Source organism: Nicotiana sylvestris, chromosome 10 (genome assembly GCF_000393655.2).
Source record: "Nicotiana sylvestris chromosome 10, ASM39365v2, whole genome shotgun sequence".
Classification (NCBI taxonomy): domain Eukaryota; kingdom Viridiplantae; phylum Streptophyta; class Magnoliopsida; order Solanales; family Solanaceae; genus Nicotiana; species Nicotiana sylvestris.
In genome coordinates this window covers 127,074,995-127,092,383 of record NC_091066.1, presented here as the reverse complement: position 1 = coordinate 127,092,383, position 17,389 = coordinate 127,074,995, and the positions used below count along the sequence as shown (strand labels likewise).

Genomic DNA, 17,389 nt, shown 5'->3' with positions numbered 1-17,389 from the left:
ACTAGAGTGCGGCATGGTCGGTATGAATAATAACCATAGCACCCATAAGATACGGCCGAAATTTTTTAATAGCAAACATAATAGCTAAAAGTTCTTTCTCGGTCACCGTGTAGTTCACTTAAGCATTATTCATTGTCTTACTCGCGCAGTACACCGAATGAAACATTTTGTTCACTTTTTAAACCAAAACCGCCCCAATCGCAATATCACTCACATCACACATGAGCTCAAAGGGCAAGCTCCATTTAGGTGCGGTAATGATAGGAGTGGTGGTCAACTTATGCTTGAGAAATTCAAAGGCTCGCGTACACTTTTCATCAAACACGAACTTAGCATCTTTTTCTAACAACTTGCATGGGGGATTCACTACCTTCAAAAAGTCTTTGATAAATCTCCGGTAGAACCCTGCATGCCCAAGAAAACTTTGGACTCCCTTGATGGATGTAGGGAAGGGAGCCTTGAAATCACATAGATCTTTGCTTTATCTACCTCAATACCATGCTTCGAAATTTCATGCCCAAGAACAATTCCTTCTTCCACCATAAAGTGGCATTTCTCCCAATTGAGAACAAGATTGGTTTCTTTACAACGGGCCAACACCTTATCAAGATTCTTCAAGCACTCATCAAATGAATCCCCCACAACACTAAAATCGTCCATGAATATCTCCAAAATGTCTTCCACCATATCGGTGAAAATGGACATCATACACCGCTGAAATATAGCCGGTGAATTACACAACCCAAAAGGCATCCTAGAGAAGGCAAAAGTGCCATATGAACAAGTGAATGTGGTTTTCTCCTGAACTTCCGGAGCAATAAAGATTTGCTTGTACCCAGAATACCCATCTAAGAAGCAATAGAAGGCACGCACATCAAGTCGGTCTAACATCTGCTCAAGGAAAGGCAAAGGGAAGTAATCATTGCGGGTCACTTTATTCAACTTGCGGTAGTCCATGCAAACCCTCCAACCAGTGACTGTTCTTGTAGGAATCAACTCATTTTGAGAATTTATTACCACGGTCATGCCACCCTTCTTCGGTACACATTGCACCGGCGAAGTCCAAGAGCTATCAGAGATGGGGTACACAACCCCGGCATCCAACCACTTGATCACCTCTTTTTTCACAACTTCTTGCATTGCTTCGTTCAATCTTCTTTGATGCTCCAAAGAAGGCTTTGCACCATCCTCCAAGATAATTTTATGCATACAGAATGCAGGGCTTATTCCCCGAATATCAGCTAGAGTCTATCCAATTTCCTTTTAGGCTTTTGAAGCACCGCTAATGTGGCATCAACCTACATGTTAGTAAGGCAAAAAGAAAGAATAACTAGCAAAGTAGAATTTGAGCCTAAGAACACATACCTGTGGTTTGGAGGAAGTGGTTTCAACTCCAACATCGTAGGCTCCTCAATTGAAGGTTTAGTTGGTGGAGTCTTTCTATTCTCGAGATGCAAAGACAATTTTCTAGGCTCATAAGAATAAGAGCCCATTCCATGTAAAGCATTCACGCACTCCACTCGGTTTGTATCCTCATTGACATCAAGATTCAACAATACGGCCTCCAATGGGTCCTCCACATTGATCATTGCACTGGTGTCATCAATTATCACTGCTCTGATGAGGTCAACAAAAGAGAACACCTCGGTACTATTGGTCTGCATCATAGATTTGCACACATGAAAAAACACCTTTTCATCACCCACCCGGAAGGTGAGTTCCCCTACTTCCATATCTACCAATGCCTTCCCCGTAGCTAGGAAAGGTCTTCCCAATATGATTGGAACTTCATAGTCCACTTCGCAGTCCAAGATCACAAAGTCAGCTGGCAAGATAAATTTGTCCACACGGACAAGCACATCATCAATAATACCCAAAGGTCTCTTCATCGATCTATCTGCCATTTGTAACCTCATGGAATCGGCCTAGGTTGCCCAATACCCAAAGTTTTGAAAACTGAGTAAGGCATCAAATTGATACTAGCTCCCAAATCACATAGAGCCTTGGCAAAATCCTCACTCCCAATGGTGCAAGGAATGGTGAAAGCACTGGGATCTTCAAGCTTCAGGGCCATTGAATGCACTATAGCACTAACTTGGTGAGTCATCTTTATAGTTTCACAATCCATAGAACGCTTCTTTGAGACCAAGTCTTTCATGAATTTTGCATAGCCTGGCATTTGATCAAGAGCCTCTACTAGAGGGACATTAATGGACAAGCTCTTCATCATGTCAATGAACTTCTTAAACTAATTATCATTCTTTTGCTTTGCGAGCCTTTGAGGATAAGGTGGAGGTGGCCTTGGCAAATGAGCCTTTGCTTTAGGAACAACCGGCTCCGGCAAGTCTATTATGTGTTCCCTAGACGGGTTCACATCATTTTGAGTTTCCACCTCGACATCTTGCAGACCAATCCTCACTTTGTTGTTCACATTTTCAACTACCAAAAGGGACTTCATCCTCTTGCAACTCAATATCATCATCCAAGATTTGCTTTTACTTTGAGGCATTCACATCACTGCCTCTCTCACTTCTTGTTATAACTGCCATCACATGATTGTTTCCACTCTTCGGGTTTACTACCGTATTACTTGGTAGAGCACCCTTTGGGGAAGTATTCAAAGACTGAGAGATTTGGCCTAATTGCACCTCCAAGTTTCTGATAGAGGTATTGTGGGAAGCCAACTGTGCATCAGAATCCGCATTCTTCTTCATCTTCTGCTTGAACATCATTTCAATTCTACCCATATCATTGCCAAAAGAGCTAGGACCTTGAGATGGAAATGGGGGTGGATTGTTCGGTTGTTGGTACATTGGGGCCCTTTGAAAGCCTTGCCCCCAGTTTCCTTGGTTTCCATTGTTCCATCCACCTTGATTATTGTTACCCTAATTGTTGTTGTTACCATTCCAATTCCCTTGGTTGCTTTTATTGTTGTTCTGATTACCCCAGTTGTTGTTTTGGTTGTTGTTGCCCCAATTACCACTATTTTGTTGTTGATTGTCACAATTGCCTTGAGGTATCCACTGTTGTTGGTTGGAAGAGTTGCCCCGTTGGACGTGATAATTATTCACATATTGAACCTCTTCACTTTGTTCATCATAACCATCATTTTGAAACCCATCACATTCATCCTTAAATTGCTCAGAATTCCCTTGGTTTTGTTGCCTTCTTTGCCTTCTTTTGTTGACAAGCATATTAACACCCTCCATGGCATTCACTTGGCGAGGATTTTGAACTTGTTGCAACTGTGCCTTTGCCAATTGGTTCATAGTAGTTGTAAGCTCAGCTATAGCTTGCCCGTGATCATGTAGTTCCTTCTGCAAATGAAATACCGTGGGGTCACCTTGAGGCACATTGGCTCTACTTTGCCATGCGGAAAAAGTGTTAGCCATCTTGTCAAGTATATCACATGCCTCATCATACGACAGCTTCATAAAGTTGCCCACAGCAAGTTGGTTCACTATGCATTGATTTGTTGTATTGATGCCTCGGTAGAAGGTTTGTTGTATCATAGCCTCTGTCATATTATTATTGGGGCATTCTTTCACCATTGTTCTATAACGTTCCCAAATCTCATGCAAAGGTTCTGCGGGCTCTTGCTTGAAAGCCAATATCTCACCACGCAATGCCGCCATATGCCCCGGTGAGAAAAATTTAGTAATGAACTTATCCGCCAACTCATCTCAAGTTGTGATGGAATGGTTGGGAAGTCTCTTGAGCCAATCTAATGCCTTCCCCCGAAGTGAAAATGGGAAAAGCCTCAATCTAAGAGCATCCTTAAACACATTCGTCTACATGCTCCCCCAATAAATATCCACAAACCCCTTGAGATGTTTATAGGCATTTTGATTTGCAACGCCTGTGAAATATCTATGCTGCTCTAGTAAGGTCAACGTCACTTTGGTTATCTAAAAATTGCTCGCTCGGATTCGGGGTGAGACAATAGCACTTGCATATCCTTGGTTCGGAAGTACTCTGGGGGCCACTCTTGGAGGTGGCGGAGGAGGTTCTGGAATATCACTATTCGGATTAGCATTGGTCCTTGAGGTACAAGAGGCACCTCATCTTTCCCGACATCATCTACCTCCTCCCCCGCAATCACATTTCCAAGAGGGTCAGTAGCATTGTTCGCTGCCATTTGGTACCTGAGTTGTGACACAAACAAGTTAGTAACAAAGAAGGAAAGAAGAACAATACACAAAACTAACTAAATAGATAGCCAAAACTGTTAGCTCCCCGACAACGGTGCCAAAAAAGATCGCTGCCTACTCAACACTACTAATTATGTAGCGAGAGAGGGTCGGAGTAGCGCTTACCCGATTTTGGGTCGGGATCGATTTTTACAGAGAGCTAAAATTCGGAATCGAGTATCTATCTAGTTTAGGATTGCGTATGTGTTCCAAATTACACTTTTAATCATTTTTAGGGTTTTCTTTTTTACTTCTACTATTATCAAACTACAAATGGTAAATGCAACTAGATTAAGCTAAGAGTTAATGCTACAGGTTGTTCAAATGGTTTAAAAGGTACTAGGGTAGTAACTTTCGCCTAGGTGGTCAATTGACGGGTACTTGAATCTAAGGCACAATTGACATAGATGGGGAGTATGGTATAACCGTTGCATGATATTACCCATTCTAAACCTCTCGGTGGTTCGAGTGATTTTGCCTGAATTGACTTTCTCAAGACCAATTGGGTATGTAAATTTGCACAAGCAACTAGGGTTCAAGTTGAGTATTACTCTCTCGAGGTTTAACCCTTTAATTGGGGCTATCAATCTCTTGAATACGCCCTAATTCCTTGTTGGACCAATTTCGGAGACTTAGGCTCTCTTTCTCAAGAAGAGCACAAGTCAACTAAACACAAACTAGTGTTTGCAACCACTAATTCAACTATTAACCATGAAATTGGTCCAAATATCAAACACCCATAGTCAATTTAGCCCTAAAATACAAGACCCATCAATTACCCACACTAGGGTTGAGCCACAACCCTAGCTTATGGGTCTAGGTAATCATAATTGAAGAAGAAAAACAATAAATAAATGAAGAACAACTCATATTAATTAATTGCTAAGCTAAATAACGAGATTCAATGATGAAAAGTAGATAAAATTGCCCAAAGTAGCTAAGAATCTCGAACCTACGATTGCAACTACTTACTTACAATATCTGATACCCTAAAAATGGGAGAAGAAGCTATTTATACTAAGCTGAAAATTCTGGACAAAAATGCCCTTGCGAGGTTAGTGTGGACCGCACAAAATGGTGTGCGGACGCACTAGCGCTCTGATACTGAAAATTTGACTCTTTGAACTCGGGCAGTGCGGATCGCACAGAATGGACTGCGGCCATGGAGGTTTCTAGTGTGGTCCGCACAGAATGGACTGCAGACCGCATTAGCTTGAAAGCTCCAAACTACAACTTCTCTGATTCTTGGCTTTGCGGACCGCACTAAATCGAGTGCGGCCGTATTGCCTTCATTGCGGACCGCACAAATCCTAGTGCGGCCGCATTGCTTCTTCGCCTGGAATTCCACCTCTTTGAATCTCCTAGTGCGGACCGCACAAAGTGGTGTGCGGCCGCACTGGGCCTGTTTTGCCTGAGCTTTGTCTTGTCTTGGGACTTGTGCAAGTTTTACTCCTTTTGAGCTGATCTTTGACATTTTGTCACGTTGTTGATCAAACCTGCAATCAAGTACAACTTGTGAGCCTCTCGGGACTATTTTGTATGAATTTCTAATCAAAACATAAGCAAGAAGGAGCATAAAATGTATCAAAATCCCTAGTTATCAAGCACAGATACCTATTGAGTACGAGTGTTAAGTACCAAGTGCTGAGTGCTGAGTACCGAGTGTTGAGATATTGAGAAAGACTGAGTGACTGTTGCTCTGATTGGATGCTCTTGATGTCATTATTATTGCACTAAGCTGCCATATATCACCGTGTGGAAGTTCTCTAAAAGATGTTGCGTTCTGGTTTACTCGAATTTGATATGAGATAGCTAATTTATAGCCTAAATTATCGAAATTGAAAGCATGTATATTTTTCCTATGTAGAAATTACTGAAATTGAACTATAATTGCAGAGCTCGTCACTACTTTCAGTTCTTTATTTAGTCATGTTACTTACTGAGTTGGTTGTACTCACGCTATACCCTGCACTTCGTGTACAGATCCAGGCATTTATGGATGCAGTGGGTGTTGATACTTCGCACAGCTGATTGTTGGAGACTTCGAGGTAGCTGTCCGGTGCTCGCACTCCTTGTTTCTCCCTGCTTATCTTTTTTTTTTTGTTGTATTTAGATCCAGACTTTCATAGTCATTATTTTTCTAGACTGGTGATGTATCGATGCTCATGAGCTCAGTGACACCCCGATTTGAAAATTTTCCTCAATTGTGTTTTGAGTTTTACCCCGTTTATGAGAATTATTGTCATTTAAAACTACTTTGACTTAGTTTGTTAACTGTTGGGAAATATTTTGGAAATGTCGGCAGTACCACGTTAGGCGCCATCATGACAGGTTAGGAATTTTGATCGTGACACATATTAAGATAAATTTACAAATCATAGTATCTTTTTTGGTGGTTCTTAATTTTGTAAAGTTTTCAAAGAATCAACTAATACATCAATTTTTGAATAAATACAAAAAATTAAACCGTCAATTCTCATATATACGTTAAACCCTAGTATCTTTTTTGGGATTGGAGAAGTTTTAGAAGTAGCATTATGTAATTAGTCAAATAGAATAATCATACATGGGATCACGCAATCTGGGAAAGCTGTATTTTACATTAAACAAATGCGCTCGTGCCTACGCCTGCCCACGTCTCAGTTATGACCTTCTAAGTTCTAACCATGTGATTTTCCCTACCAAAACTCAGCAAACAAACCAATTTAATTTCACTCGTTTAATTCATGCTGCATTGTTTACTACTATATGTAATAGTTCTATGTTTGAATGTTTAATTCAAACTTATTAAAGACTAGCTAGAAAACACGGTTGTTTAGATTAATTTTCGAGATCCATGTCATGGTCGTCTGTGGTGGTAGTTACAAATTATTCCAGAACTATGTCCAAAAGGAACTGTAAATGCATGTATGAAGATGGATGTACAATTAAACAACATCGACATATTAACGGTGATCACTTCTAACACATGGTGCAATATTATACTTAGAGGATAAAATGGGAGGTCGCATGAGATCAATACTTTAGTCATATCATACGTAGAACTTTACAAAGACCGATTCGTAGATGTATTAATGGTTTGATAATTGAACATGATAAAAAGAAACAAAATAGACCTAAAATCAAATAGAGAAAAATAATCTCGAAAGACTTACAATATCTGGAGATAAATGTATGTTTAGTTAAGACATAGCACAATGTAAGCATTCATATAGGTGACAATAAATTGAGAGGATTAATGCTGTGTTGATGTTGCACAAACTTAGGTCCGTTATTCTTGTCATGAACTTTTTTTTTTTTGTGCACTAAAATTATACTTGTACATTCATGAAGAGTAGACGGTGTGATCTTGAGAATTTTTATGTTTAGAGAATATATACCTAATTAATTTTCTTCAAAGGACATTAGTATGTGAATGAAAAATAGATCTGATTAATAGAACAATATGATTTAAATACTCGATTCCAACTAGTCATATTATGATTGAGACCGATTTAATTGATGATAAACTTAACATTAAGTATAAAGGGATCTTTACGTAAATAGCCGGCCAAATTTATTGTATTTTTTCCTCTAGCTGGTAACATAAATTATATACTGATATACACGATTTTGGGCTAGACCTCCAACTCATGATACTGCCTATGAATATATATCGTAAATTCTTAACTCTTGAGCTGTCTCATTTGGACCATGAATTTTTTTTTCTTTTTAAAATGATAAAATGAAACCAGATGAATCCCATGCCCAATATATTATAACTGAACTACAAAAATGGCTGACAACTTTCCATGTTCGATCCATATGTTATGGCGTTGAATATTCAATATTCATTAAAAAAAAAAAAATCCCTATAGACCAGAAAAAACCATGCAATACTAGTCTGCACCTGGCTAAATCCCTTTCTATAAATACTCCTCATACTGTCCTTGTAATAGCACAGCATTTTTGAGTGTGTTTACTTGTAAGAGAAACTTCTTCTTGCTATATACAACTTTATTCACGTCCACAGGTCAACCAGAGGTACAATTAAACCTTCATAATCTCTAAAACTTTTATCTTCTTTTTTTCCACCATACTTCTCATATATTCAGTTCTCTGTTATGAAGTTTATCTTCCATAGTAAGTTCAAATAATAGAAGAGGCTGCATGTTGGTGGTGTTCCAACAATTCATTAAAGTTTTAGGATATTTTATTTTTGTTCAAATAATTTGGATTTCCTACCGGATAGGCTCACGGTAGAGTGAAGCGCTCAATTCTCCAAACTCAAACTCGACACATTTTAATATTTTGTTTATCGTTAGACATGTTATTATCATTTTTGGACCAAAACTCTTAACTTAGTATGATATATACTATTCGCTTGTTTTTTCTGATAGACCTTATACCATTAAGAGTTTATGTACATTCTTGCTATGTAGTTTTTTTTTATACTTATCAACTTATTATGTGTGACTTTATTCTCACGGCCAATTGACAACTATCTCTCGTGGTTTGCAGGTCAAGAAAATGGCTGAGGAATCATATGAAAACGCCACTAATGGAGGAGCAAAGAAAGAGTTTAACCCGGATGAGAGGATCCGCTCCGGATTCGCTTACTTCAAGACTGAGAAATATGAGTAAGTTATTACTCTGCCGTAAAAGGCATAAAAAGATTGTCCGAATCTTCGGTCTTGAGAGGGGAAAGGAAGTCATTGTAACAGCATTATATATGTTCCAGATGTTCAGGTTTTTATGATAATAGAAATACAAAAGTAAAGATCTGAAATGTGGTTTAGATTTTTTTTTTTCCGAAAAAAAAAACAATATTCTTCTTATTTGAACAGTTTCTTCTAGTCTTTTGCGTAATCTTTTTTTGCCAAAACTAACTTTGTAAATTCAGCATTTCTAACATTTCAACTTGCATTTTCTTTTTGCAGCAAAGATCCCGAGTTGTACGATGAGCTCGCAAAAGATCAAAGCCCAAAGGTAAATAATAATCTATACTATATTAAAAGTATGAATACCCTTAATAAAATGTTGTTCGTCTTTTTACTTTTTAAAAATAAATTTAGTATTTGAAAAAATTATAATTTCAGTTACTTTCCTAATATTTAAGAATTTAAAATCAATTAAATTTTTTTATTCAATCTTTCCTTATTGAATTAGGTCCTAATATTTAGAATTTAAAATTCAATTGAGGTTTTACCTCAAATAAGAAAAGGATCCCTTTTAAAAATAAATAGTACTATTTCATATTATTCTACAACTCTGACAGATCTAATATAATACCTTTATATAGTACGAATGGAATATATAAACAGAAATATAATAGGAAAACCGATTTGATTTGATCAAAGTGGGACTTAATTTGTAGAGGTTTTGAGTTTTGACTCTATTAAATTTGGGTCACGACGTATATAAATTAATTAACCTTTCGAAAGTTCCACAGTGCCATTTTCTTGAAATCTCTCAAGATTCAAACAGAGAGAAGTGAAATGTTATCCCCTCATATTATAACAATTTTTACACCAATAAAGTATTGTTTAATTTTTTTGGTAGTATTTTGTAACATTTTATGCATATGCTGAGTTTCTTCGTTATACAAACTGAGAAGTTGACAACCCTCGTATACATGAGCCAAGCTAAGTCATGTCTATGTTCATTTCATATAAACGAGGTAAGTTTAAAGGTTTTGGAAGGAGATAAAAGCCCTTGATATAAAGATAGATGGGTTCAACTTTAAAAAGCAAACGTGTCACTTATCTAAGACTATATTGATATATACTGGAGCAACTAATAATGGAGCCGAGCCGCTCCCTTGGTTATATTATGTCACATATTATATTTATGTCACATCTTTATATTCAATATTATAGTTAATTAATACTCATTTTCACTTTAGTTTATCATCTATCAAGGTAAATTAGCATAGTTTAGTCTCTGTAATTAACTGATTTTTTTCCCTCAGTATATTGACCATTATTGAGGACTTCTATGTGGAAGTTTCTTTTCGTTATTGAGTTAGCTATATAGAATCAATATTCATTTTCAGGACTCATATTTTTGTTTATTTAAATTTTTTTTACTCATTTAAACAAGATTCACGCGCAACGCACATACTATTGACTATTAATATTAAATAGTTGCACTAGGTTGAGAGTTTATAATTCATTGATCATATACTTGGTTGATGGGGTAATTTTCATAGATCCTATGTGTATTGAAGTACTAGTATCGTTTTAGGATAGAACGATTTAACTTATGTACATCAATAATGGAAAAATAATTATATGGATTGTAGCAAATTTTCTGTTTTAAGCTTATTTTCTAAGCAATTAATTTCACTTCTTCTCATTATCCTTTGGTTGACCTCACAATAACAAATATAAATTTTTTAGTAAAAATCTTGTCCCTGTTTCTCAACATATTTAGGCAATTAATAAATACTTATAATTTCTCATTACAAAATATGCAGTTTTTGGTATTCGCCTGCTCCGACTCCAGAGTGTGCCCATCCCACATACTTAATTTCCAACCAGGGGAGGCTTTTTTGGTTCGTAATATAGCCAACATGGTCCCTCCTTATGACCAGGTAAATTATATTATCATCTCAATTGTATCTTTTTTAAAACCCATGCTAATTAGTAGTCAAAAAATTTGACGGACGTTACTATTTACTTTCTTCAGCCTTGTATCAAAATTAGAACTTAAATTATATTCTTTGTAATGTTTCCGAATATTATCTGAGTTCAGATTAAATATTCTGGAGCTGGGGCATCTATTGAATATGCAATTGTCCACTTAAAGGTTAGTCCTTTTTGACACATCTAACGTCGTTTAATTCTGCAGTGAGGCAGATAACACTTGCTTTCGTTGTTTATACAAAATCGATAATACTTGCTCTCTATATTTGTACAAAAATCAAATATTACTACATGACATGTTCTATTTATATAATCTTTTATCATACAATCATAATTAAGTTAAAAGAAATTCTAATACTTTAAATATTTGAATAATAATGCTTCAATAAATAATACCATCATTCATGTCAAGAAAGAAAAATGAATATCGAATCACAAAATATAAATAAATTTTAAACTCCTATTTCTTTTATATCGAGTACTTGATTGGCTTTTATTTAAGAAAGCTATTTGAATGTTTATTGACACAGATAAACTTTATTTTATTCACGTGCTTGATAGAAATAAAAAAATTATATTACATCTGTTCATAATTTCATGCTTCACTAATTAGAGATTTCTTTCCACACTTATTTTAACTTAAAACTTTTTTACGCCTGCATTTTTGTTTTTCTTCCTATCTATTTCTAGTTGTAAATTAAAACTAAGCTTGCATAATAGGTGGAGAATATTTTGGTGATGGGACACAGCTGCTGTGGAGGTATAAAAGGACTCATGTCTATCCCTGATGATGGGTCCATAGACAGGTTGGTTTTTCCTTAGAAGAATTATCCTAAATAGTTGCTCAATCAACTACTTAAATTAAAAATAATTAGCGGTTATGTAATATATGAATAGTTTATATATTATATTTGTATAACCGTATATAATCAACATATAATTTATACATACTTGCGAGAAAAAGTAAAAAATAAATCATGCTTCAAACTCCTTTCTCTTCTTTGATGCCTGATAATGATTGAGAGCCAAACTGGACTTATTAACATATGCACATCTTAAAATTCGATTATTAACATATTATGCCAAACTGGTCGCAGTGATTTCATCGAAGAATGGGTCAAAATTTGTTCGATATCAAAGGCAAAGGTAAAGAGTGAACATGGCGACAAGGATTTCGTTGAACAATGTACAATATTGGAGAAGGTAATTAAAGCAGTATACTAATTATTCAACTAGCTATGCTAACTTTTAGTTCAATAATTGAAACTTTACAATTTCGGATACTTAAGAAAATATAAAGTTTAGGATATATATTAAGTTAAATATTTGTGTGACATTGAGCAGGAGGCAGTAAATGAATCACTAGCCAACTTACTGACATATCCATTTGTGAGGGAAGCTGTGATGAACAAAAGCCTTGCTCTGAAAGGTGGACACTACGATTTTGTGAATGGTTCTTTTGAGCTCTGGGATATTGATGAGTTCAACATTAGCCATTCCGGTTCACTCTAATTCTTGCAAAACGGACACTTTTCATGGAACCTACTGTCCACTACTGTTTCAAGTTTCTCTTCCGTTTGTATTTCGATGTAATTGTATTATGGAACCACGTTTGTCCCCGACCCTCCCAGACCCCACTAGTGGGAATGCACTAGATATGTTATTGTTGTTTTGTTTATTGTTGTTGTTGTTATTTGTCACCAAAATAAAAAATTTCTTGGATCTTTGGGTCTTTTGGGCTTATTCTAAGATTTTTCTTGGACAGACACTCATTTCACAATTTTTACTTGAGATTATTTTTGCCACGATTCGGAATCTCCACCGTCGGGATCGTGATGGCGCCTAACATTTCACTTGCTTGGCAAGTCAATATTAGAGATCATTAAGCTAATTCTTAAACTTTTTAGTGATTAACAACAATTAAACCACAACAAATTAAAAAGAGTGCGAAAATCCATAACAATCTTAATATTTATACACAACTACCCAGAATCTGGATTCACAATCCACAAACTTCTAAGATTTAACTACAAGTAATTTGTGTGAAGGAAATACAACTATTTTCGATACAAATGAAACAGTAAAGAGAATGTATAGAAGGGGACGCCAGGGCCTACAGACGCCTACATGACTACCTTGGGTCTCCGATCAGATGAAGTCAACAGCTAACTCAGGATCAACTCGGTCCAGTATCAAAATCTGCACAGAAAGTGCAGAGTGCAGTATCAGGACAACTGACCACATGTACTGGTAAGTATCGAGCCTAACCTCGGCGAAGTAGTGATGAGGCTAAGACAAGACACCTGCAAATAAACCTTTGTAGTATAACAATATATATACCAATAACAGCAATAAAAGAAACAAGACAAGTAATATTTGGAAGGGGACATTCTGAGGGGATCACAAGATAAAGGATCACAGCAGAATTAAGGACTTTGATCAACCGATATAATTAAAACAGATAAGGACAAGTAACCATAACAAAAGAAAGTACACGGCATCACCCTTCGTGCTTTTACTCTCAACCTTACCATATGAATCAAATAGAAACGACACGGCATCACCCTTCGTGCATTAACTCTCTCATAATATGGCACGATATTACCCTTCGTGCATTAACACTCACAACATAACACCGCATCACCCTTCGTGCATTAATACTCACAAAATATAGCATGGCATCACCCTTCGTGCATTAACACTCTCCCGCACCAAAATAAGGAACAATGACAATAGGGAGATTGAAGAATCAAGAACAAGTCTTGTTTCAACATTTGGTTTCACAATATCAACCTCAATTTTGAATCAATACTCAATCAATACAAAAATTCGTAAATATGATAAGAACGATCAACATAACGATAAACTAGTATAAGCATAAGTAAAATGATCATGGAAAGCTACAATTTCATGAATAAGACTCACTCGCATACTATGACTCGATAATAATGCATAGGTACTCGTCACCTCACCTATACGTTGTACTCAACATTCAAACATGTAGCAAATTGGCAAATAAGACCTAATCCCTCAAGTGAAGGTTAACCACGACACTTACCTCGCTCCCACGGCCAAACTCAAAGCTCAACAATAGCTTTTCCATTCAAACAAGCCTCCGGACCAATAGAATCTAGCAAATTACCAACCAAACGATTCAATTTAAGCCTTGGAAACTACCCACGATTGAAAAGGATTCAATTTATGCCATTTTGAAAAAGTCAACAAAAGGTTAACACCCGGGCCCGCTTGGTTGAAACCCAAAATTCAGGCCAAAACCCGATTACCCATTCACCCCGCAGCCCGGATGTATAATTGGTTTTGGAATCCGACCTCAATTTGAAGTCTAAATCTGCAATTTTCGAAATCTTTAGTTTCTACCCAAAAATCCCCAATTCCACCATGAAAACCTTAGATTCTAGGTTGAAATCTTGTAAAATATAGTGAAAGATTGAAAGAAACTAGTTTATATCACTTACGTATGAGTTGGGGAAGAAAAGTTCTTTGGAAAATCGTCTATTGTGTTTTAGGTTTTGAAAATTTGAAGAATGGGAGAAATATCCCGTCTAAGTTATTTTTACACAACTGCAAATTTTGCAAATGCGACCATTTGCGAAAACCAAAAATGCAAGAAAGGTAAGGCAAATGCAAACCTGTCACATTTATGCTGCCTTCGCAAATGCGAACATATTGTTCGCAAATATGATGCTGGAGGATCGCAAATCCGACCTTGTTCTACGCAAATGCGAAGATCCTTTCCCCCAGACCAACTTCGCAAATGCAGGGTTTTGTTAGCAAATGCGAGGCTCATATTTGTGAGCCAGATCTCGCAAATGCAAGACTTGCAGATCTGATGTACACCAGCTATGATTTCTAAGTTCATTTCACTCCGTAGCCAATCCGAAACTCACCCGACCCTCGGGGCTCTAAATCAAACATGCACACAAGTCTTAAAAAATTATACAAACTTGTTCGTGCTATCAAATCGCATAAATAACACCTAGAAATACGAATTTAGCACCAAAACGAATATAATTTTCAGGAAAACTTTGAAACTTCTAATTTCTCAACCGGACGTCCGAATCACGTCAAACCAATTCCGTTTCTCACCAAATTTCACAGACAAGTCATAAATATTATATTGGATCTGTACCGGGGTATGGAATTAAAATACAGATCCGGTATCAATAAGGCCAAACATCAATCAATTCGTAAAAATCATTAGATTTTCATACTTTTAATTTTCAGTAAAAATTCATAACTCAAGCTAGGGACCTCTGAATTCGATTTCGGGCATACGCCCAAGTCCCGTATTTTAATACGGATACACCGGGACCATCAAAATATGGGTCCGAGTCCGTTTACTCAAAACAATGACCGAAGTCAATTAAAATTAACTTTAAGGTAAAATTCTTATTTTTATCAGTTTTTAGTATATAAGCGTTCCGGGTCAATACCTGGACTGCGCATGGAAATGGAGGAAGGCTAGAATGAGGTTCTAAAGGCTTTGAAACACATAGTTTGGTTCTAAATCATAACATGACCTATCAGGTCATCACAATTTTCGTGTATATATAGAAAATTAGGATAATATTTAATTGGTTTAATTAGGTTTTCCTATTTATAAAAGTAGTTAAGTTTGTTCTAAATTATATATAAATTCGTTTAAAAACTATAATCTATATAAAACTTGAGCATAACTTTTTTATTGTACAGAATTTGGGCAAATGCTACAACATCATACAACTTGTATATAATTTTTTCTATATATGCCAATATCATCTGCGAATCTCGCATTTATCCTCGTGATGGTCAGGTCAATTATTACAACCGATGCAAACTCAAATTGCAAAAATATAACCAACTTGTAGATAAGAAAGTCTCCACACAACATCATAAAAATCACGCATCCATAGATTATCTTGCAGGTTATAACCCATCTGCTTAGCCTCAAACTGACCTCTCTTTATAACCTTTACAACCACAACTACTACGCAATCACTTAGTCTTCTTGAGTCTAAACCAATCATCAAGCCCATAAGAATCTAATTCGTCCCACAATTAAGCAACATGAAAGATCCTTCAATACACTCATGACTCGAGACTATACGTCACATCAAGACAGAAATCAAGCACGTGATAATCTTTTCTACATCTCAAGCAAACTCTTCTTGTCACATTCAACCCATATGAACAAATCTCGTTGTCACATCATACTCATCATGTAGCCATTCAGCCACTCATCGAGCCACAAATTCCACTTGTAGGGACACTACTTGACGTATAAGTCCAAAAGCACATACTCACACAATTGAAATCCCCGTGCTCAAGCTACCATCAAATCCCGGTCTCAAGTCCTCCATACTGGCCCATTATGAGCACAAGGAAATCACATCTCGCACCTTATACATGGAATCACAAGCCGGCAGTGCACAGATAATATCGAGCACTCACATACGCATACGAATTCATGGAAGGAATTCAAAGAATTATACTTCAAGCTGAATCAATGCCACACGATAAGGAAAGAAAGATGTGAAGTATATCCTAAATGTCCTGTAGCCTCTCGTAGATAGGTATGGACGTCATCATACCGATCCACAAGACTCTACCATACACTTTCTCCTGACTTGTAAAACCTATGAACCTAGAGCTCCAATACCAATCTGTCATGACCCAAAATCTAACTAGTCGTGATGGCACCTAACCCAACCCGCTAGGTAAGAAAATTTAACAACTAATCGGTTCTAATAATAATTTAATAAAGCAATTAAGTAAAGAAATATCTGAATCCGATGCATTCCCCAAGGACTTGTAGTACAAATCATGAGCTTCTAAGAATAGAGTTTACAAAGACGGTATGAAGTAAATACATCATCTGTTTGAAAAGTATGTAAACAAAGTTTTATGAATCTAAGGCTACCAAGAACAAGAGGTAGCTACAATCGGAACGCAGGTACTGTCCTGAAATCGGGTTTTGGGATTGTGACAATTTTTTTAAGGAAGGGTTTAAAAAAAGGAGTTGTTTCTTAACGACTTTTAAGGTGTGTTAGGGCACCTATTTGCAAATAACTCTGTCTAACCAGTTTACATCACCAAAGATCAGGTAAGGGCTCGAAATTACCTCGAAGAGAAGGTGTTAGGCACTCTTCGAGGTCCACAACTGTGGGTCCCGGACGAACTCAATTATATGAATTAGTCTATGTGATCAAAGATAAGAAAAACAGAGGGATTTGAGGAGTTCACAAATAATAGATTGAAAGGCAAGGTCCGGGGGGGGGTGGAGGTCCTAAATTTTTTAGCTTAAAGGATCACCCCGTACAACATAAATAATACTTCGTAACTCCCTCAAGATGGGGTGTTACTCATATTACTCAGCAGGCACAGACTATCATCTCTTGCAACCCAATTACTATCTTTAAGTTGTTTACCTAAATCGCACTAGTTAATTCTAAGTAGTACCCTATGCATGCACTAACCATCCCATACGTATAGTCCAGGAGGCATTTGGACATCTACCTTAGGGTAGTTCTATACTTTTACTTAGGCTGCTCAAAATGTCAAAAGCTAGGCGAC

At 36.7% G+C, this 17,389-nt stretch overlaps 1 protein-coding gene across 1 annotated transcript; it reads left to right on the top strand.

Moving 5' to 3' along the window:
* Positions 1-8,144: 8,144 nt before the first annotated feature.
* LOC104219846 (carbonic anhydrase 2-like) lies at positions 8,145-12,448 on the top strand. The gene is made up of 8 exons (XM_009770598.2): positions 8,145-8,213; positions 8,691-8,809; positions 9,110-9,158; positions 10,648-10,764; positions 10,926-10,979; positions 11,537-11,622; positions 11,914-12,019; positions 12,161-12,448. Exons 2-8 carry the CDS (start codon positions 8,700-8,702, stop codon positions 12,326-12,328), a joined length of 690 nt encoding a protein of 229 aa, XP_009768900.1. The 5' UTR covers positions 8,145-8,213; positions 8,691-8,699; the 3' UTR covers positions 12,329-12,448.
* The last annotated feature ends 4,941 nt before the right edge of the window (positions 12,449-17,389 follow it).